A 22620-nucleotide genomic window follows, 5' to 3' on the forward strand; every position below is an offset into this window, starting at 1 on the left:
ATAAACATACAAACCTTTTCCTTATTTTTAGCGGTTGAGTCACATTTGGCATTTTCAGGTTTCCTCAAGTGCACCCACTCCCCTCCTTGATCAAAGGTAATCACCGATTGGATGGAATTATCTGATTGAGAGGAGAAAATGTAAGTATTTGTGCAATAAATTCTATACAACATACTTACTCTCTGAGTAAAACCCAATGCAGTGCTAAGTCTCGCATTCCATCAGTGCAAGGATTTTACTGTGAAATGGAACATTATCCCCCTCTCCTCCTCCCATATGCCCCCTAAATCTGTTCCATGGGTTTCCCCAACCCTCTGGATTATATCTGGGGAGGGTGTGGAGTAAGTGCTGAAGTGGGGGGGAATGTGGGGGGGGGGAAGAGCCCTGTAACACAAGTGGAAATTCTTTCACTAATGGGATGCAAAGGTTGAATGCCACCTGCTATAATTAAAAAAATGGATGCTGTCTTTTACTCCCATGTCATGTAGCAACATTCCAAGCATTCAAAAAGACAATACATCTTGCAAAAGAGGACCAAACACTTTGAAAACTGAGTAAGACTGCAAACCTAGTCCCACACTGCGCTGTTGAGACTCATTGGGTTGGCTCCTGCAGCACACCGGCTGAGTTCAATGTCAGGTCATCAGCCATTATTTCAGGGACAACCTTTCCAGTACTCACAGCTTGATATTAAAGCTCCAGCCCCTGTGTCATCTTTCTCCTTCAAATAAGACACTCCTGATTCCCATCTATAGGAACTGTCAGCCTTACAACACAGTTTAACATATGAGTTTGGCTTCCTTACTTCACTCTGACTGTCTAAATAGATTCAACCTGGGCTGAAACTAAGTAACTCTCTGGTATGCATGGGAAACATGTGGCTCTCCAGATGTTGCTGGACTACAATTCCCATCATCTCTGTCTCTTGACCATGCTTGCTGGGAATGATAAGAAGTGACTATACGAAGAGGCACAGGTCCCCCATCCCTGCTTTACAGGATGGGGTATTAACAGACATAGTAAGTACAGGAAAAGATCAATGCTGATTCCTATTAACTTCGTAAAAGCAGAATTGAGACCAGTACTGCAAGACAAGTGAACTTGTCTTCGGCAAACTAAGACAGTAACATGATTGTTTCCTTTAGTCAAAACACCTATGAGAAAACCTAGCTTCAAAACAAGCTATTTCAAACAAATTAGCAAACATAAGCATTATGGATCTCCCAAATGGATCTCCAAGAAATGCCTCAATTCCATCTCACTGAAAAGTTTCAGCTACTTTCCTAACAGATTCCTCAATCTTCAATTACAGCCAATCTAGAATCCATCAGTTCCCCATGACACCATGCAGAAAGTGAGTACTGACCCTCTGAGAGCACACTAGTGATGTAGATGCCTCGCAAGGAGGTCACATTGGTGAAGTCCGTCTCTCCCCCTGTGGTGGTATAGAGATGCCTTTCTAGGGACTTCGAATATATGATGCCTTGGTCATCAGAGGTGTAAATTGTCCCATACCCAGTATCTGCAAGAAAAACAATAGGTTGCAGGGGGTGAAGGTCTTCCAGAGAGTCCCTAAGGAACGGGGCTCTCATCTCAGTATTATCAACATCACCATTAATTTTAGATTACCAGGTCTAGAAAGATGGTAGGCCTATGCTTATGCCAATTTCAAAGCTGCCTAAAACTATTACAATAAACTGGATTAGGAAGTAAATAGGGACTATATGAAACAAATGAACAGGGCCACAGGGTTCTTGACAGAACAAGAGTGAGAACAGCGGGGTCTCAAGTGTGTGGACGCAACTACAACTGTCCTTCCCTAAGGGATGATCTGGCAGTCTCTTCACCAAGTGTATGATTCAAATGCTTTATCATTATGAGTGCATATATGTTATTTCAAGGATTAACCTTAGGTGCCTATATGCTATACAGTTCATCTTCACATTTTAAGAGCTGGTTCTCTTCATGAACCATAAAAAGTTTTGCAACCCACATCAAATGCATGTTGAAATTCAGAACTTTTTACGATTTTTAAGTATACACCACACCAAACTCCCTTCTCTCACCTCCAGGCTCATCTACATGCATGAATACCATGTCATCATTAGCTGCCAAGATAGAGTAAAACTGCTCTTGTCCAACTGAAGGAAGTTGTGCCATGTTCCAGGTTTCTCCATGATCCAATGACACATGGATTCGTCTTGTATTGCCCTAGTGAAGGCAATGATAGTGTTGTTGAATTACTACCACATCCTACATACTATTGGTGTTTATATAGGAGGTTATTCCTGACGGATACCAGAAATTCACACTACATAGTCTTGATAGTATACTAAATAAGTAATCCCCTTCAATAACTCGCTTATTTATCGACCTGATACTATATATTGGGATGGGAGCTGTAGGGGCACTTCCTCACTGCATAGTGAACTGTTATCTTTATTAAGGAGTGAAAACACTGAGTGGAATTTAACATCAAGCTCTTCCAGTCGTTCCATCTGTACAGGCATTCCAGGTTGCCATTTCTGCACTGTTTGAGGGTTTATCCTGACATCCCACCAAGCAAATTTTGGGGGGCACAGGAGTTGAGGGAGGGAAGCTCCGTTGCGCAAGTAGAAGTTCTTGCACAGGGTTTCTGCTGACAGGGCTGATTAAACTGAAAAATCAGTGGTGCTAAACCTTGGCCTGGATGCCTGATCAGTCAGCCACTTCTGGCCACTTCTACAGCTGGAGGGTCGGCCAAGGATGAAAATGGCCCTCAGACTAGAAAAAGCCACTTGCATTAAAAATGAACTAATATACATCAACATTCTTCAAATACTGGTTCCTTTGCTTTCTATCATAGAGGGGTGGGACCCACTGTAAACTAAACTCCTGGGGCCTATGGAAATAGAAAAAGAGAACAGTGAATTTCCTACCTTTTCTGTCATCACAGATGCAAAGAGGAAGCGTCCTCCAAGACCAAAGGAGTAGATTTTGCTTCCTATAGTCTTGAATGTCTTCCCAAAGTCTTTGGTCCTTTTCAGCTCAAGTAACCCAAGATCAGCTTCTTGTGAAAGAGGAAGTATATGAACATTGTCACGATTAGAGAGATAGAGAAGCCCTCTTCATGAAATACACACAGCAAAGAGATTTCATCCATTGAAGGGATTGCAAGGCCACACCACTGCCCCATAAGCCTGTAGTTTCCCATCCCTAAACCCCCCCTCCCCCGCAATGTCCCTGAAATGTCAATGAGTCTGGAAACTTGCAGCAAAAAAAAAGTCTAATTGCATAGGCTACTCTTTTGCAGGCATCTGTGGTCAAACATGCAGGGGGTAGGCCTTAGGGGCTGGACTCTGCAACTGCTTCAACATGTGGTGCCCTTTTCATGTGAGTAATGTGTGAAAGTGCTGTAGAGCAAATGAAAAAAACAGCTTCAAAGGCCTTATTCTTTAAAGCAGGGCCATGCTAGGTCCATTTGAGGTGCTGGCTAGCCTGCACAGTGCTGATCTTGTTTAACACATAGGTATGCTGCTCTTCGGTTTAGCAGAACTCCAAGGATGGCTCATAATAATAATAAAGCACAGTATCAAAATACAAAATAAAACTCAACATAACCCAAAATTTGAGCAACACCATCAGAAGAATCAGTAAAAATAACTGATTAAAGCCATCCAGCTTAGATTAGGGCCTCTGGTGAAGATTGTGTTATTTAAGCATGGTCAGTGAGAGAAGGTGTCCGTTACACATTGTGTTCCCAAACTGCTTAAAAAGGGTGAGAACCAGCACTTGAAGCCATTTTCAGAAATGGACTGTCCACAGGTGAGTTGTTAAAAACTAACATGTATCATTATTACTTGTTGTACTTGGGAATACTTACTACAAGAGCCATTCAGGAATGTGGTGAAGAAAATGGTCATGCCAGAGCCCCTGGAAAAAGTCAAGGGGAAGAACACTGAGAACAAAATCCTGAGAGCAAAGAAGCTAGCTAATTCAACAACTGGCAACAGAGAGCCACTTAATTGGAAAAGTCAGGGATGAAATCTGGGACCCTCTATACAGAAGGCAGGTGCTCTACTGCCAATCTATTGCATCTACTCTCCAAACAGCCCTGGTACCCTGAAGGTGAAAATGATCCAAAGCTGGAAAATTTAACACACAGCTACCAAGTTGCCCCTTTATATAGAGCTCTTCCTGCATATGCAAAGTGTTCAAGTACTGCAAACATCAGTGTATGCAGAAGGCATTACAGCAACTTTTCCAAAAAAGCACACAATACAAACATGACCACAAGAAGGGCTATTAGGGACCAAGAGAATTTCATCCCAAGGAGAGTTATCTTTCTGTTTTTGCAAGCAGCCAGCTCTAGTGTAATCAAGAGAACATTAAACTACTAACTCTCCCCGGGGAACATGTTTGTTTTTCAGCTGCTCACCATTTGGCCAGGCAAACATCTTTGTGTATTTCTTTCCATTTCTCACCAAAGGTCTTAGATACCCACAGGCTACCCTGAAAACATTAAGAAAGGATTATTCATCATCTGCTTAGCATTTTCAAGTCTGAGCTAAAAATATTCATTAAAAAATATTTTAGCCCAGATTTCCATTGAAAATGCTCAAGGTGGTTTACAATCCAACCAACATATTAAAAAATAAAATGCAAAATAATCGGTAAGGCAGAGAAAAGAGGCAGCAGAGAAAACATATCTAACATATCACAGAGAATAAGATTAGCAATTTGGTAGACCAATTTTTTGCCGGAAAATACATCTTTGCACAGCAGTGGAACACCATCAGAGAAGGGTCAAGATGTGACTCCCATTGAGAGAGTAACTGAAGTGTTGGTGAGCCCACAGAGAAGGCTCAGTTGTGTACAGCCAAGAACAACTCAGATGTTGGCGAGACATGGAAGAGAACCTCCATAAAAGATTTTAAGGACAGGAAAGCTCATATGGGAGAGGACAATCTTTTAAACATCCTAGTGTCAAATCATTTAGGACTTTAAAGTTCATTATCAACACTTTGAATTGGGGCCAGAAATGCAACAGAAGGCAGTAACAGTCTGGACACAGTTTCTTGACCAGCTGAGGCTTCCGTACTTCAGTTCTGCCACTGAGTCAGACTGTATCTCTTAAATAAGCTTGATTCACCTATATACAGAATCTCATAGTCCTGTTAGAAAAGAGCTTCATGTAGCCAATGCAATGAGTTTCATTTAAAATATACCCCACACTTTCATTATGTAACACAGCACTTAGGGCAAAGCAGTAAGTATAACCGTACAACTGCTGTATTGATGAGACAGAAACTATGACGCTGCCAATTACTACCACAAGGGGTCACACAAGAGCCAAGCCCTCCTGCCCACCCACTCAAATATACATTAAGAGCCTCTCCAGACTGGGTGAATTCTGCAACATGTCACTGATGCAATAATTGTGGTGGATTGATACTGGGCCATCCATCATTCCACTTTATTAGTTGTTCTGCAATGCTTACCCAGTATTACACCATTATTGCTGTTTGGAGCAGTACTCTTGGCACTACAGTATCATAAAAACAGGACAAAAACTAAAGCAAAACATTTGTGGTATAAAAGGTTACAAGGATTTCAACAGGACATTATGGGAAAAGCTGAAAATGAAGCAGTGTACCCACTCTAGAACTTTTTCAGGTTTAAACAGTATTGAAAGTGGGATCAGGGATAACAGCCCCAATACCATCGTAAGTCCAAATCATCATGAATGCATAATAAAAAGGATGTCTGGAGGAGCCCTAAATGGCTTCTTGGAGCCTAGATTCAGTGCCTGAATTACCAGTGAATAAGTGAACCAACAGCTCTATTCTTCCCAAATCCTTACCTCAATACTGAGGGCCAACAACAGATCAGAATTCTGAGGGTGATAAATTATTTGAGTTGAAGGATGGAAAGGAATATCTGTCAACTGGAAGTTCTTAGCAAAATCAGATGATCGAAATATTCTTCCTGTATGGTATGGTCTAGGTCTGTCCCCCGTCAGTATCACCTAGTCAGAAAAATAAAGATCAGTGTCCCTTCTCAACATATCTGTGCTTCGAGTTTATCACAAATAAAGAAGTCACCTGAAGCTATTTGAAACATTGCAGTTTTGAAGTTGGCAGAAACCAGAATAAAAATCCCAACTGTGTGGGAGAACAGAATTCCTCACTAACCCTTAGTGTTTCTTGTGCTTATGCTCCTTGTGCAAATTTGCTGTGCAAATTAGTGCAAAGGGACTGCTTCACTAGGATATGAGTGCTTAGCTGAACTCCATTAATTTTTTTAATACAATCTAAAAGGATGTAACATTTTTTCTCACATCCATCTGGAAGTCATGTGGGAATAAACCAAACCCATAAAGACCAAAGGAAACAGTGATGACCTGCATAAAACCAATAATGTTGGTGTAAACATTATTTCTGTTTCGGCAGCAAACTAACGAGTCCAGAAAAAGTAGTAGAAACCCTATAAACCACCACCAATCATTTGACTATTAGAAATATGTCTTATGCAACCTGCTTTAGGATCAAACTTTGTACAGCACACTACAGAATGTTCTGCCAAGGAAACTGAGCTGCTCTGAGGATGAGACTTTGTGAAAATCACACAGCCATGCCTAGAACACTGTGTGATTGCGCAGGTACTGTAACGGTTTGGTTTAATCTACACTACAATCAGGTAAACTGGAAAAAGCAGGTAATGGCTCCAACATGCAACCAGGAAGCATCAAGCAGGATGCTATTTCTCAAGTTCATATAGCAAGTCAGTGGAGAGTAGGGTGGATAGGTAGGTAGGTAGAGATTTTGTGGCAGAAATCTGTATTCCATAGATATGATATGATATGGACAACTAGGCTATATTGTGCAACACTGTAAACTTGTTAAGCAGCTGGAAAAATAGGAACAAAGCCCACATCCTACCTTCCCCGAATTTTCTGGTCCAATGGCCATTCCAAATTCTGTCCGGATGAAAGTGTTGTTAATGAGATCCGTAATGTCTACGAAAGTTTTCCCATAGTCTTCACTACAGTGCAAAAAAAAAAAAAGACATTGTAAGTGTAAAAGCTCCTCAGTACAGGATAGTTTTGCAGATGCATTTGTGTCTGGAGGCCTCTTAAAACAATAGAACACACCAAAAAAATGATAGAAGGGACTAAACCATTTTATGGTCACCCTGTGGAGGTCACTTAACAGCCCTCGTAACCTTTGTTTCAATAATGTGGTGAGCCTATGTTTGTAGTAAAGTTTCTGACACTCGCAAAGTTGTTGAGATTTTTAAAGAATTTTTCACCCAAACACCAGGACCATAGCACCATACTGTGGGCTTGCCATATTTCATAAAGTAAAAATCTAGGCACAAAAATTGTTGAGCTTCGGGAAAATCGCAAAAACAACAATGCTGATATGGGTTGCCATACCCCGGATTTTCTGCCTGGACCCTGCTTCCGCCTGCAGTGTTCCAGGTATGTCTGGGATATTCCAGATGTATGGCAACCCTACCATAGTAGCAACATCTGAACATGTAAAAACTAATACAGGATACCTGTGAAACAGGCAGGACAGCTTCTTCAGATGATCACAGTGATCTGGCTGGTGTTAAAGTAGTTCTTAAAGTAACCTGGTACTAGGCCATTTAAGGCTCTGTACACTAAAAAACAGTATCTTGTACCTAGCTGAAAAACGTACTGGTGGCTAGGACAGGGCTTTCAGCACTGTTGTAATATGCTGATGCAGAACTCTTCTGCCCAAAAGCTGGGCTGTACTAGCTGCAATTTCCAAACCAACCTCTGGGATAGGCCCACATGCAGTGCACTGCAATAGTGCAGTCCAGGGGTTACCAAATCATGCACAACTGTGGCCAAGTTATCCCTGTCCCAGAACAGCCATACCTAGCATACCAGCTGAAGATGGAAAAAGGTCTTCAGTCTTTAATTAGCTAGAACATTGCTGCTTATGCTCTGTTTTTTTAAGGTAACCTATTACTTTCCCTACTCACTTTATATTGAATGTTTTAATACAACTCCTCAAAATGGACACCTGCACTTCCTCCTTGAACTTTGGTTTGTAGACCATCTCCCCAGAGCTAACTGCCCATGCTTACAGCTCTCTGGCAACTTGTAAGAGAGTTAAACAGGAACGCGTTTGAGGTAGTGACGTAAAGCACTTCCAGCTTCAAAGCCAGGGAATCAATGGAGGTGCAAGGATGATCATTTATTAAAGGGAAGCCCCTCAGCAGAGAAAGTTGCTTGTTTATCGACAGCCAGTTACTAAAAATCCACAAAACAGCATTCAGTCTAAAAGGAGGAAACACTAGTGAAAGTAATCATGTGCTGGGGAACACCCAAGAGGGCAGAATGGACTTCGCCTGGCATCTACAAGAAAACAAAGGCAGGGCCAGGTAAATATTCCAAGGGAGGGACTTGTTCAGTGTGAAGCTCCTTGCTCTATATAGTAGCTATAATGTACAAACTAACCCTACAAGTTCCACATGTAACGAGCCAAGACTCCCATAAGAAGTCTTGGCCTCTTGCAAGACTAACTCTACCCAGCCATGCTATCCCTACACTTTCAGAAGCCTCGAGTTAGAGACCTGCACATGGCAAAGAGTGCCTAAACTTTTTCTAAACTAATAACAAAGGCTAGAGTCTTTCCCAGTTCTCTTTCTCAGGATACCTGGCATTTTAAATTTGTCACACTTTGTATATGTGAGCCATTCTTAAGCAGGGTCACTTGTAAGCCTATTCCAGCTGTCGAAATGGGCAGCAAAATTTGGTGAGTGCCTGAACTTCTCAGCTGCCCTTTACCTTTCCCAATGCTCCTGGGAAAAGGGGTGCCACCACTGCACACCACTCTTAGCAGATGCTACTCCTAGCCAAAGGGAATTGATCTTAAGACTTGCTGTCTGTGGTGCAACTGATTTTCTCCAGCTGCTAAAAAAGAGAAGCTCAGCCGCACCAAAGAAACAAGGAAGGAAAGATCTGTCTGGCTTCTGTCTGGCAAGGAACCACACCTAAAGAAAGTGCAGTTTGGACTGTGGTTCACACAAGCTCTATCCCAACAGGAAGCATGGGGAAAGATAAGAGAGGTGAGCTTTTCAAACCCTCTCAAGCTTCTTGACACCAGTAGCAGCAGTCAGTAAGGAGCTTACTCCTGTAGGATTTCCAACAGGCAGGCAGAAGGGGGATGGCTTATTTACAGTCCCTTAAGGCAAGCTAGATAATAAAGTAGCATATCCATTGCTTAAAAGGCAGCGATAACTGCCTCTGACAAAGAATACACCACTTAGTATATGACTTATTATTAAACCAGCAAATCCCTCCATGATTGCTCCTGGGCTTTTGGTCAGCTTGTGCCTCTTTACATGTCAGAAAGTTGGACTCTCCCAAGACAGGATAGACCTCAGGATGCAACACTGCCCACTTATTCAACCTGCTGTTCATCACTGGCTTTGTAAAGAGAGTGACCTGTCACTAGTTTAGAAGCCCTGTCCCTAACCACTGTACATAGGCAATGTGAGACTGCTCACAAATCCTCATATATAAGAATGGGCAGCAAACTCTTGGCTTCATTACAATGTGCATTTCAGTTCATAGACTTTCACAACACAATGCTCTCACCTTCTGTAGAGCTTAGACTGCCCGAAACTCATGATTACCAGAGGTATCTGAAATGTGGTCAACACAAGAATAACCTGGAAAGAGAGAAACCTGTTAGCAACAATAGTCTGAGAACAACAGCCAGCACGCACACTGTCTAAAAGCCAGGTAACCATCACATCCCAATAAGGACAAATTCACATATTTGGGGGTACATCACTGAGCTAACATAAGTTTACGATTTTAACTGGGTTTATTTTGGCATGTTGGGTTGATGTCATGCATATTTCATCACAAGTACAAATCACAACACATTTTTAAAAAATGTTTCAGAAACATTATAAACTTGTGTGGAAGGATTTATAAAGGTCAGCTGAATACACCAACATTCACTAGAATTCATTTTGCATTTATTTTTTTTAATGCTATGTCTTATCTTTGCAACTTCTTTTATTCTGTTTGATGACATTTTAGAAAAGCTACTTCTTAACAAAGTCACCCGTGCCTTGACATCCTAGCTTGAAGTGTCAAGGTGCTTTTTCCCTAAGAGAGAAAAACTCGCTTAATCCCTGGTACACATAATTGGCCTGACACAGGTTTCTTAGTTAATAGCTAATCTCTCTGACTATAGAACAATATAAAATAAAAGATGCTACTGTAGCCCAAAATTGTACCATAATCCCTTTGTATATCCGCAGCCTGTTAAACCTGGTAAGTTAGGGCACATCATATTGCATTTTGGAATTATCACACATTGTCATAAAATTGGATTCTGAATCCAATTTTATCTTGCTCTTATCATGTTTCTCTAAGGCTGTCATCCAAACCCCACTTACCTGGAAGTAAGCCCCAATGAATTCAATAGGAAATAATTCTGAGTAGCCATGACTGGCATTGCACTGTTAGCCATTAGGCAAGAAGCAGAAACAGCTAAACTTTAACCAAAAGAGGAAGTTTGCTGATAAATAGTTTACTTAAAAAAAAATGGACAGCTGGACCACTCTGGCAGTTCAGCTGAGATATTAGTTCTATTAGGCTTCCTTCTCCCTCAACTGACACCTGGTATCAGTCATGCAACAGGATGCAGCAGAGGGAGAAATGGGAAGCAGAAACCAACAATATCTATATAGTGCAATTCTTCAGTATGCCTGGAACATTGGTTGTTGCTTACACTTTCAAAGAGAGATGCATTTCTCTGTGCCGGATGTGAAGAAAGAGGCGGTGAGTACTTCCTCCTCCTCGGCAAGACTTCAGTATTGAAGCAATTCTCACCTCAAGTCTGGATGGGCAGTTAGACACTTCTTACCAAATCCAGAGTGAGTCACCCAATATACACAACACCTACACTGTGTCCCTTCTTCCTTGGCCATGAGTAGAAAGGTAATAGCTAAAAGAAGAACCCAAATGGCTTGCAACACCTACATCTGAAGAGGATCATTATTCATGACCCATCAAACAGGAACAACCCTACTTTTCCATGTGGGAAGATTAAAGTAAAACTATCCATTATTGAGAGTACTGAGTCATGCACTTGGAGGAATTATTATTTCACGTGTTGTGCTTTTGTTCCTTTCGAAATTAATATTTAAAAATCCATTCAACCTATCTGTATTACTTACCCCAGTGCTGTCACCAATCCAGGATAAAGTCACTGAGCCACTGAGATCATTGAAGACACGCTGTAAAAGCAATTAGAAATATAATTCAGTCCTCTAGTCTTCCATCCAGTGCCAGAAAGGAAACAGTCTCTCCCAATTTCCCCTTCACTCTAATCATGGTAACAAGCAGTTCCTGGACACAAATTTAGGATCTTTATAATCACATTGCCTCATATGTGCCCTATGTGAAAAATAATAGCTTACTGAGCTTCGGGGAACACAGCATACAACCCAGAAGCTGATCCAACAGCGTCTCTGTACTACTATGGTTTAGATTTAATTTCCTATGCAAGGGTTTGAGTGGATGAAATTCTCATAAGCAAATGACCCAAAATAAGCTCTCCTGGATATGTCTTGCTGGCATTTAATATATTGCCATATGGATCTTCAGTCCTTTTACTCAGGATATCACTGGATTTTTGCTGACTCCATAGAACTGGGGAAGAGAGTTCGTGCAGGGACTCCTCCCACAATCCTGTTCATAATAAAATCCCTCAAGCTGACATGTCAAGCAATAAGGAAGTGAGGTGCAGAATATAGTACTGTATATAGTTTTAGTCTCTGTAACCCATGAAGGTGTAGCTATCAGTGTAGAAGAGAAACTGGAAGCAGCAATGGCCTCATGGTTTTGTAGAGATTTCCTGAAACCAGTCCATGTAATTCTTGGAAATCCCTGAGTATGTATCCACCAGGAGCTTTTGATCACTTTGGTTACTCTTCTATTACAGTGGTACCTCGGGTTAAGTACTTAATTCATTCCGGAGGTCCATTCTTAACCTGAAACTGTTCTTCACCTGAAGCACCACTTTAGCTAATGGGGCCTCCTGCTGCTGCCGTGCCGCCGGAGCACGATTTCTGTTCTCATCCTGAAGCAAAGTTCTTAACCTGAGGTACTATTTCTGGATTAGAGGAGTCTGTAACCTGAAGCGTATGTAACCCGAGTTACCACTGTATTATTATTATTATTTTATTTATTAAATTTCTGTACTGCCCTTCATCCAAAGATCACATGGTGGTTTACATATATAAAATACATAATGGCTCATTGTCCTAAAAGCAAAACAAGCTGCACACCTGTTACTTCTAACATATCTGTTACAAGAAGCTTACTGTCCTTTCAGTGTACTCAAGGTGCCTAGCATGATTATTTATTCTATGCTATCTGCATGCCACTGCTAAACCAGAAGCCTGAGTTCAGAGTCACACCACACCAAAGAGTCTTGACAGCTCCTGGACAAGACCCTGGGGCCATTTAAAAGCTTTAACACCCTTCTTCCATCTCATAGTACTGTTGGACACCTAGAGCCTCCAGCAAATCATAAATATCCATGCGGTGGAAGGGCATTAATTAGGCATAAGTTACCCTAAAATAGAATGTCATTTCTTTTCACACATGTATTATTCTTTGACTTTGCAAAATTTTGATTTTGCTTAAATGTAGGTGAATGACACATTTAAATTAAGGCTTCCTTCACAGCAATTAAAAAATTACTCCAGTTTAAAATAACAACAATGGAGAATAGAATCAACAGAACTTACTAATGAAGCACCTTTGACACATGTACAAAAACAAACAGCATTATTCTGTCATGATGTAGCCAAGGCTCAAGCAACATGGTATGCCAAGTTCAGATTCTTTCCTCCATGGTTTGTTTGCTTTTAAAACTAAAGGAGCCTGCCAGTCTGAGCACATGAAAGGTGTGCTGCTTAACACTTGTCCTTTTTTAGTTTGAAATCACCTCTCCCGAACTACTTTTTTCAGGCAGAGGACAAAAAGGGAAATAGTCCCCATAGTTTCCCTTCCCCACTCCTCTGGGGGGGAAAGCAGCTTGGAGTGGGCAATTTTGAACTGAACAGTAGTTAGGCATCTCACATTTCTACTCAGATGCAGCCTTATATATGTATATATAAAACGCCACTAGACACAGATGAAAGAAATCACAGAACTGCGTTTACATTTTTAAAACTGCTTTTTAATTGTGCTTTTTAATTTAAAAAACAAAACAAAACTATTTTTATGTATTGGGAGGTTATTTGGCTGTTTCTGTTTATATTTTGATTGTGTATTTTGTGTTTTTATAGTGTAATTTTATTTTGTGAACCACCCTGAGACCTGCAGGTATAGAGCAGTATATAAATTTAATTAATAATAATGTAACATATACTTTAAGCCCAAGTTCCTATACAAATGACATCCATTGAAACCTGTGCCAGCCCCTGCTTAATAGGTCTAAATCACAACTAATCTTGCACTGTAAGGTTATTGCAATAGCACAGAAGAAGCTATTATGGTTGCAAAGAGATACACCCACCACAATGTGTGTCAAATGTTAACACAGAAAGCAATACAGTGCAAAATAGATCTTCATAGATGGCCTCACCTTAGAATTTTAAAAGCCACCTCAAATTAAGCTCAAAGTTTCCTGCAGTACTGTGAATGCCACAGTGCTTTGTTCACAGCTCAATAAGCACCTGGGACCCAAAATGTTGAGGGTCATTCCATTTCCAGTGATCAAACCTTTTTACCTCATGTCATCCAATTTTCTTAATATTTTGTGCACTTGTTGAATGATCAAAACTAAGTTTAAATCTAAAATTTTAATGTTTTATCTCATGCCATTTTTTTATTTATGAGGATTTGAAATTTCAAAAATGTGACAATTTTGGCCTTGCAAAAACCTTAACAGCTCAGACCACAACTGAGAGGCGTCAAAACTAAAAACACCAATTTCTTCATGAACTTTAATACAATATGTCACATGATGGACTTACTCTAAATTTTAATTTTAAAAATTTGAATTTTTTCAAGGGATTTAAAAATTAATATGATTACAATTTTTCAATGATTTGTATTGATTATTTAACATTTCTAAGAGCTACCTGCACAATTTCATCTTGGGATATCAATGGGATCACATTAAAAAAATATTTTGTACATACGGTACATGTCTGCCTTATTGGGTTCTATTTAAGATACATGGGTCCTCTTGGAGTAAGCTATAACAGAATATCACTATAATATTAGCTGCTTCAGGCATTTCTTTAGAAAGTTATTCAGTTAAAAGGTGTCTGAAAAGCTAGCCAGGCTGCAGACACTGCTGTAAACTAGAAAATAGAAGGCTGGCCAACCAAGCCCTGCCTTACCAACTGCATCACTAGGAGTATATACTAGAGCTAACCTTCAAAATCTTCCAATATCAGTGCAGATCTGTGAAAGCAGCCAAAAAGTATCATGAAAAAATATGTGTGCTAGAAATGCTGCTTTTCCAGGTCACATTGATTAGAAAGCAAACAAGATGAGCTATCGTGCTCAAGAATCCAGTTGCAATTGTTGGTTCCCAGGGGAAAAGAGAAAGGACAATAACTATTGCAGACCACAGTGTGTTTTCAAAAATGCTTTCCCTAGGGTCACATGCTCAAGTTTTACACAAATAAAACTGGGAGTCAAGTAACAGCTTGCCTTGCAACCTGTTAAATATTGAGATATCTGAAATATTCTGAACTTGAACAGCATTAGTTTTGAATTTAATAGCAGCTGCTAAGTTATCCATCACTATGAACTGGAAAGATCCTAATCCTTCAGTATTGAGAGAATTCTGTTTAAAGACTTGGAACAGTGGCAATGGATAAACTGGTGGAATATATTGGCTGTGTGATGGCAAGCAACACTGAAACTTTTCAAAAAAAACCTGCACCATTACTTCCACAAGCAATTATTTTGATATAAGAATTGACATCTACAAGGCTTGTGATGTTTATTCTTTTCTGTACCAAATCAAAGGTCAGTGGGAAGATACTAGAATATTTTCTAAATGGCATTTTACAACTTAGATATTAATATGCATGTTGGAGAAGTACAACGTGATGCAGTACCTCAGCTCATAGAGTTGTTGCGGTGTTTTATTTCAAAGAGAAGTGACAACTGGGTATGAGGTTTAACCATACACTTTCCCTTTATGACAAGGACAAAGGAACAACTTCACTTGGATGCATGTCCCTGGCGATCCAATATTAACTCCCATTTTTCTGCAGACAAACTGGGATGCTGGAGAGATAATGATCATTTTCAACCATAATGGAAAGCCATAGAATAAACACACAAGTCTTGAATTTCTCTTGTGGTTTGTGTGGAAACAAACCAACAGTCCTGATTCACATGTAGCACTAAGCCGATCACATGATCCGCATGCAACACAGTTTCTTTCTTTCTGGGTTGGTAAAGAAAGGAGGAGGGACAAGGGTGTGTGACTTAAGCAACATGTACCAGCACGTTGCTCATTCATAGTAAGTCCTAGTTTGTTTCAGACTATGGCTTACCGCAATATGCAAGTATCAGTATACTAATTTAACAAAGCATATGTTTTCTACTTTGGTCACACAGTAGCAATGTTATTTGCCATCTTTGAATTTTGGGTCCAAAAAATATATTTATTTGTGGTGGAAACCAACTATGTCAAATTCAGAATAGACCCATTAAAATCAATGGACCTAAGTTAGCCGTTTGTAATGATTTCAATGGATCTGCTATGAGCATGACTTAAGTTGGGTTCAACCCTTAATTTCTTTCCTACCCTTTCTCCCAAAGGAGATTTGCAGCTTATTCTCTCTCTGAAGGAAAGAAACCTTTGGAAACAACCCGTAATTCCAAACCACTTATTTCCAAATTATTTCAACCAGCATCTCTTTCAGAATGTTGTTTTCTATATTAGTCCTATTTCTGGCCCGTTGGTGGAGGAGCAGAGAAAACCATTCCTCCCTTGTTTTCCACCAAGTCTTCATATCTCTAGGTCGGACAGCAATTCAGCCATCACTTTCTCCACACAGTGAGGTAGAAGAGGCACAAACAAGTTTCAGCAAGGCTGGAAACTTCCCAAAACAAAGCATGTGAATCAGAGTCAGCTTGTATGGCCAGGGCCAGATATGGGCCAGACTTCCTTGCAGATTACTGAAATTATTTTACTTTCAAGGTACAGAGCAAAGTTACCAAAAACTGCATCCTGTAATGTGCTACGCACAAACAGCAATAAAAGAAAGAGGTAAGCAAAGAAACTGTATCAGCTATGAAAGCAGAACTGAGTGAGAAACTGATCATTAGATGCTAGGGGGTTAAATTACCCTTCTTAGCTATGGAAACATGGCTGTAATTAGTAACTAGTCTGAAGAAGGGAGAGGCTGCTAAGAACTATTTGTGTACAAACTGCTCCTTCAATAAAGGCACAGAAGGGGCAATGTCAATGCACTTCCATGATTCGAAACCATATCTGGTTCAGAGATATGTTTAGCGATGCTGAGAAGTGTCAAACTACTGACCGAGTTAAAATTAAGAATCAGCAGCACAGGCAAACTAAGAAAGAGCTTTCGGTGAAAGAAATGGAGCAAGAAAGAAGAATAAAGATAAAATGGATGTTTATTAATTGCACAATAACTTAGACACATTCATAAGCAGCATTAGCAGTGTGTGTCTTCTGTGATGTCAGAAACAATACCCATGTTACTGAACAATATTTTCACACTCAATGTCCATCACCACTTTACAGTCCAAATAATCTGGGATCTAAGCCTTTGCTATAATGGCTAGTTGCCTTCAGACAAACTGAGAATTGCTTGTCTATCAAAACATTCAAGTTAAACACTTGGAATGTAATACTTCAATTTAAAAGTGCTGTTTCTTTTCCTCCCATATTTTTACTAATCTACCCTTCATAAATTCAAAAATTAAATATGTCAGTACAAGAAAACTGAGTTCTTGTATCATTTACTCAAAATATTTCTGCACTACGCTTCAATCAAAAATTTCCAATAATAAATTAGGATGCTAATCTATTACTTACAGGTAACAATGGTCATTTCCATATGACCTGTTTATCCTGATTTGTTTGCACAAAACTTGCACAGAGAGGTTATATAGCTGGCATAGGCAAACTCCGGCCCTCCAGATGTTTAGGACTACAATTCTCATCATCCCTGACCACTGGCCCTGTTAGCTAGGGATGGTGGGAATTGTAGTCCCAAACATCTGGAGGGCCGGAGTTTGCCTATACCTGTTATATAGTATCTGCACCTTATTGGATATTCATTCTGATTTGTTTACGTGGAGGCTTTATGGAATTCAGTATATGATGAGACTTCACCCTGATTTGTTTGTGCGGTGGTAATATGACTTCTCATTAATTGATCATTATCCTTTCTCTGTCACTCTCCTTATCACAAAAAGTTCAGTTTTCTTTAAAGTGGGTTTGTTGTGCTAGTGCACTTTAGTCTACTTTAACTGAGCAAATCTGGTATGTGACAGAATCTCCCACAAAATACAGTCTGGAGGCGACCAGTGCCAAATTATCCCCACAAATCTGGAAAAACAAGCTCCTGCCAGACGTAATTACAGAGGGGCAACAGTGGATCAATCACATCTCAGAGCACTCGCTGACTTTCCTAACAGATATTATCTGACCCTACAGGTATGTTATCAGGAGTGTTGTGCCATGAACAATTTCATGTTGTGAGCCGCCCTGAGATCTAAAGATATAGGGCGATATACAAATTTAATTAATTAATTAAATGGAAGGCAGGTGGTTCTGTCAGTCCTGTTGGCAACATTCGAAAACAAATTAGGGAAGCTTCTGACCTAAGTTTGATACGCAAGAAATCAACTGGGCAGTTAAGGACATGTGAGGTCTCCCCAATTATATTTTCAAGAGCTGTCAAATCCATATGTTCCCAAACAAGATGGGTGTCAGCTGAGAGCACAGCACCTTTATTTATTTTTTACAATTTGCATCCCAAAGAGCTTTCAGCTTAGTGGTATTGGCAATTCCAGATACTTAAGTGATCCAGGAGTCTCCAGTTCTAGTAACCGATTCAGCAGGCTTCTGACCATGTTTTTCTGAAAGCCAACAAGTTAGACAGATGGAAAAATGCATTAAGCACAATTCACATCTCACTGTCTGCCTCAAAGGCTGTATTTTCATTCAAGACTTGGAGAACACCCACGGTATAGATTGTGCTGTTGCCTCACCACACTCATGAAAACACTCCACATAGAGGCAAAGTCATGTAAAGCACTTGGGGACCTAGTAAGATGGGTCTGTTAATGAAACTTGGGAAACAATTAAGCATAATAAAATTAACTTTAAGCACTAAAGCTAGTGAAAGGTTTACAGATGTTATACTGCTGGAACTTGGTAACCATCTTAAAGAAAGAATTAGAAATCTCACAGAAGGGAATAGGTTGCATTTATTCATGATATAGGAAAGTAGTTATTCTATTTATAATCAAGCCCACATATTTTTTATTATTTAACATATTTAATTTGGATTAGAAGATGTCTTTAACTAACCCCTATAAAGGATATATAAAATAGAATATATTGGTAATAATTGATTATTAATCATACTGAATTTTATTTTTAACTATTTGTTTTTCAGTTACTGACAAATAACAATGTGGAGTGTGTTGATGTGCAAATATGCACCTTAAATTTTATTAAAAGGTTAAAAGGCATTCCACACAGGAACTAATTTTCCCTCAAAGATGATTCCCAAAAGTACTGGAAGTTTTAATACTTTGTCCAGTCCACCACCAACTAACTTCCAACATATTACTTTGCTGTCAGGGTAAATAATCACTACCACTTTGAGAGTAATCAGCTCTCCATCACACAACCAAGAGACAGGCAAGGAGAGATGATGGAAATATGCATTTATGTGGGTGAACAATAAGAAGAAAGGAAATAGCAAACATCCCAATATTCAAACACTGAAAACAATCTCTATAATAAAGTGTCTTCCATTGTATGTATCCTATTATTGTAATTAAATGATGTGTGATCATGGACGTAGCAAAGGGGGGCAAAAATTATAGAAAAGCGCTGAAAGTACTCAATAAACTGAGGTTCCATCGCCCTCCAAACCAAAGCCTGCCCCTAAAACTTTAACAAAAGCTCAACAATGTTGGCTGCTCCACTGAAGAAGCCAAGAAGCACAAACAAACAGTGAGGGCACAAACAAACAGAACAAATAGAACTACACTATCTGGTTTTCCAATGAAGTTCTATCAACATATTTTCTTGGAGGAATATAAACAAAAGAGTAATTAGATCAGGGGAACTATGCTGGATGCCATCAATTGAAAATGAGGTATTGAAACAACCCCATGTTATCTATCGGGAAGGTTTCTGGTTGGTCCTCGTCTGGGGGCAATCGCAGCTCAGCGCTCGGAGTGACCAGCTTCCCAATGTGCATCTTCTGATTGAGTTCAAACTACATTTGTGTAGTTTCTGATCATGCTTGCTCCTCCTCCATAACTGTGGGCAAAGTCTGTTCTATGGATAGAGGTGTAGATGGATTATCTACAGTATCATACATATTGATTCGGCGTATAGGATCCAGTCCCTTGGTCTGCAAACACCTTTCTTGGTTGGGTGAGTCTCTTACCGGGGATTCCTCCTGTAGAAAGGCCAGTATCTCCTCTTTCCCAAATCTATCATTGTTTGTATTCCTGTTGCCCACGTTAGCAGGTTCATGGGGGTTTGCCCTAGGCTTGTTCAGGTCACGCATCAAATCTTGAATACTGTTTGTTATTTCTTCAATTTCCTCTACTATGGAGTTAATTGGGGTTGTGTTTATCGTTGCTCTTTGCTCAACATTCCTAAGGAGCGGAGATGTCTTTAAAGTAGGGGAGGTAGTGCTGTACTGTATTATTTATGCAAATTGATTTTCTCTGGAGTTAAAGATTGACCGGGACAAACCTTGTTATGTTGAGCTCGTATTTTGCACAATTTGTATACGGTGTCTGTTTGATAATGTGTGGTTTGCTATGCCTAATAAAGGATAACTATTTATTAACAACCCCATGTTTGCACCTAATAGTCACATATCCAGGATCTGAATCTTTATCAGCAATGGAGCATGCTAAACCTCTGCATCTAGTAGGAGAGTTTTCTGCAGGCCTTGGGGGTCTCCTGCTTGTGGGTTTCCTCACAGGTATCTGGTTGGCCATGATCTTGTCTAATCCTTATCTAAAAGCTATTAATGACTTGCTCAGTGCTAATTTGCCCAGGTTGTGGATGTGTGGGGGAAATGCTCTTATTACAAAGTTTAACATTTTTAAGTTTAAAAAAAGACAGAACTAGAACATCTCAAATTAAATTGAATTTAAGTAAGACTTTGCTTTGTTGCACTTATGCTAATTCTGCCTGCTACTTCTCAATAATAAACCACACTGAGACCTCCAGGTATCGGGCAGTATATACACTCAATAAATAACAACAGCAACTATGAATACAGTGGGGAAATTGTTTTAATTCCATTGCATGAAGCCAATACTCTCATCTGGTTTTATAATATTATTGCCCCTCCTTAGCAACACTAATTTATGAGGTTATATACTCTGGGAATTAAGCTGTATTTTAATCACATCACCCACTGTGGTACTTACAAGAACAGATAGTGTGCTGAACAGTCGAGTGACAGCAGTAATGCTACTGTGCTCCATAATTATGAAAGATTCATTTCTCTCCCACTGTAGGCAGGACTAATGTCTCAGTTCCTCACATTTCCACATGAAGATCAATGATCAAGTGGGAATTCGCAAGCGAAAACAACGGAACCAAAAATTAGAACAGAAGTCTTGCATTATTAACAAGTTCGAATACTAATTCAAATCAGATACTGCACTAAAAGGTACATTATAGGTGCTGAGAGACATAAATACTGCATCCAGATCACTGCAACCACAGTGAAGGATTACCTATATAAGAGAGCCCAGCAAGTTTATATGTAAACCATTTTGAGGTTTACATTCAAAACAGTATATAAATGTTGTGAAATATGTCCAAAATAAAATAGTAATATCTTTAGAAGAGTAGCTACAGAATGAAAGATCTACAACAAAACAAACATTTAAAGAATATTGTTGTCTTGGATTCTTTACACATACTGCTGATAACTCAGTTAACATTCAGTGAGAAAGGAAAATCACAACTTAGCACTTTATTTTGCCAATCACCACAACATTCGCAAAGCAGGGCCATTAGCAGCTCAGCTTCACAATGTTTCAGGGACACTAGAGCATATTGTAAAATCATGGAGCCTGTTTTAGACCCAGCAAAGATAATACTCGTCTAGCAAGGACTAGTGGAGGAATTCCTCTTCAGCTCTACTGAAACAAAGTACAGTACCCTATACTGCTTGCATGCAGCGGGGAGAGATTAGGGTTGCTGGAGTTGCGGTAAAGATGCTAATGCAAAGTGATGGAGTAAATGGTGCCTATAACATCACTACAAACCAGCTTCTAATATATTTATCTACTCAGAACATTTTTATTATCCGGTCAGTTATTTAAACTGTTTTACTTTTATTCCTTTTTCCTTCTTTAGATGTGTCCACGTTCCCCAGTGCTCATACCCAGAACTCCTACAATTAAATTTTCAGCCCTGCAACCTCCCAACAGTTAGTCCCACTCCCATCCATAACATGGAGGAAGGCAAGAACATTGTTTGGTAATACAGATAGCACTAGTAAAGTGCTAAAAGCACTAGTAAAGTTCCTATTCCTATAGGAAAGAACCTTCATCTAAAAGGCCAATAGTGTTAGAATAGATCAGCAAGATATCCTTGACCAGATTCTTTCGCCCAAACCCTTCATATCCAATGTGTGCCAGCATCACTCCCAATGCCTCAAATGAGGTGAGAGTAACTTTGAAGGTCATGTGATCAATGTGGAATGTAGTCCCCAGTTAAAAGTGGACACGTAATGGCAGAGTTCATAATCCATAGTATACACTATCGCTCCAAAATTTTCTATGGTACTGAAGGACAACAGAGATCACAGTACGAATAATGAGAATGTTTCCTGACAATAGGATCCCAGGGACAACCAGGGGTCAAAGTAGCAGCAATCTGTACTAGAAGCAAGACCAGGAAGCATGTGAGGACTTCCTCAGTCGGGGGGAGGACAAAAACCCTGTGGGAACAGCTATGCTGCAGAGAGTAGTAATCACAGAACCAGGAATGATGGTGGAACTGTCAAAGTGAGTGAATCCTCCATCCGGGAAGGGTTTGATCCTGAACTTCACCCTCAGTGGAGACATGTACTGGAGCTTCTTTAAGATCTGAGATAGTAATAGCCTGAACACAGCAGAAGACTGAGTAGAAACCATCTCTAGAGATGCTGGTTCTGAGATAATTCCCTTGCCCTTCTTCTTCTTTTATTTTTCAGTCATGCTTTCAGTGACAAATATGACAACTTATCATTGGCCATTCATTCCAATGTACTTGTGTCAATGTACTTGTCCAGCAATGGGGAAAGTTCCTCCAAGGTGAATTCCTAGGCTGATATCTTTACCAAGGTATGCACTTGGACTTCCACACC

General features: G+C 39.9%; 1 protein-coding gene across 3 annotated transcripts in view; it reads right to left on the minus strand.

The window, feature by feature from the left end:
* SORT1 (sortilin 1) overlaps nucleotides 1-22620 on the minus strand; it is a 50429-nt gene that overhangs the window by 15215 nt on the left and 12594 nt on the right. The window contains exons 2-11 of one of the 3 annotated variants that reach the window (XM_083445694.1): nucleotides 11215-11274; nucleotides 9617-9690; nucleotides 6921-7023; nucleotides 5843-6007; nucleotides 4418-4491; nucleotides 3863-3912; nucleotides 2919-3046; nucleotides 2067-2211; nucleotides 1367-1522; nucleotides 15-121 (exon numbers count right to left, since the gene is read on the minus strand). In XM_083445694.1, coding sequence (XP_083301820.1) covers nucleotides 15-121; nucleotides 1367-1522; nucleotides 2067-2211; nucleotides 2919-3046; nucleotides 3863-3912; nucleotides 4418-4491; nucleotides 5843-6007; nucleotides 6921-7023; nucleotides 9617-9690; nucleotides 11215-11274 — 1062 coding nt within the window. Of the gene's footprint in view, nucleotides 1-14; nucleotides 122-1366; nucleotides 1523-2066; nucleotides 2212-2918; nucleotides 3050-3862; nucleotides 3913-4417; nucleotides 4492-5842; nucleotides 6008-6920; nucleotides 7024-9616; nucleotides 9691-11214; nucleotides 11278-22620 lie in introns of all 3 variants that reach the window. The other 2 variants (XM_083445693.1, XM_083445695.1) reach the window with 2 other exon arrangements.

The sequence above is a fragment of the Podarcis tiliguerta genome (assembly GCF_965153285.1).
Source record: "Podarcis tiliguerta genome assembly, chromosome: 6".
NCBI classification, from domain to species: Eukaryota; Metazoa; Chordata; class Lepidosauria; order Squamata; family Lacertidae; genus Podarcis; species Podarcis tiliguerta.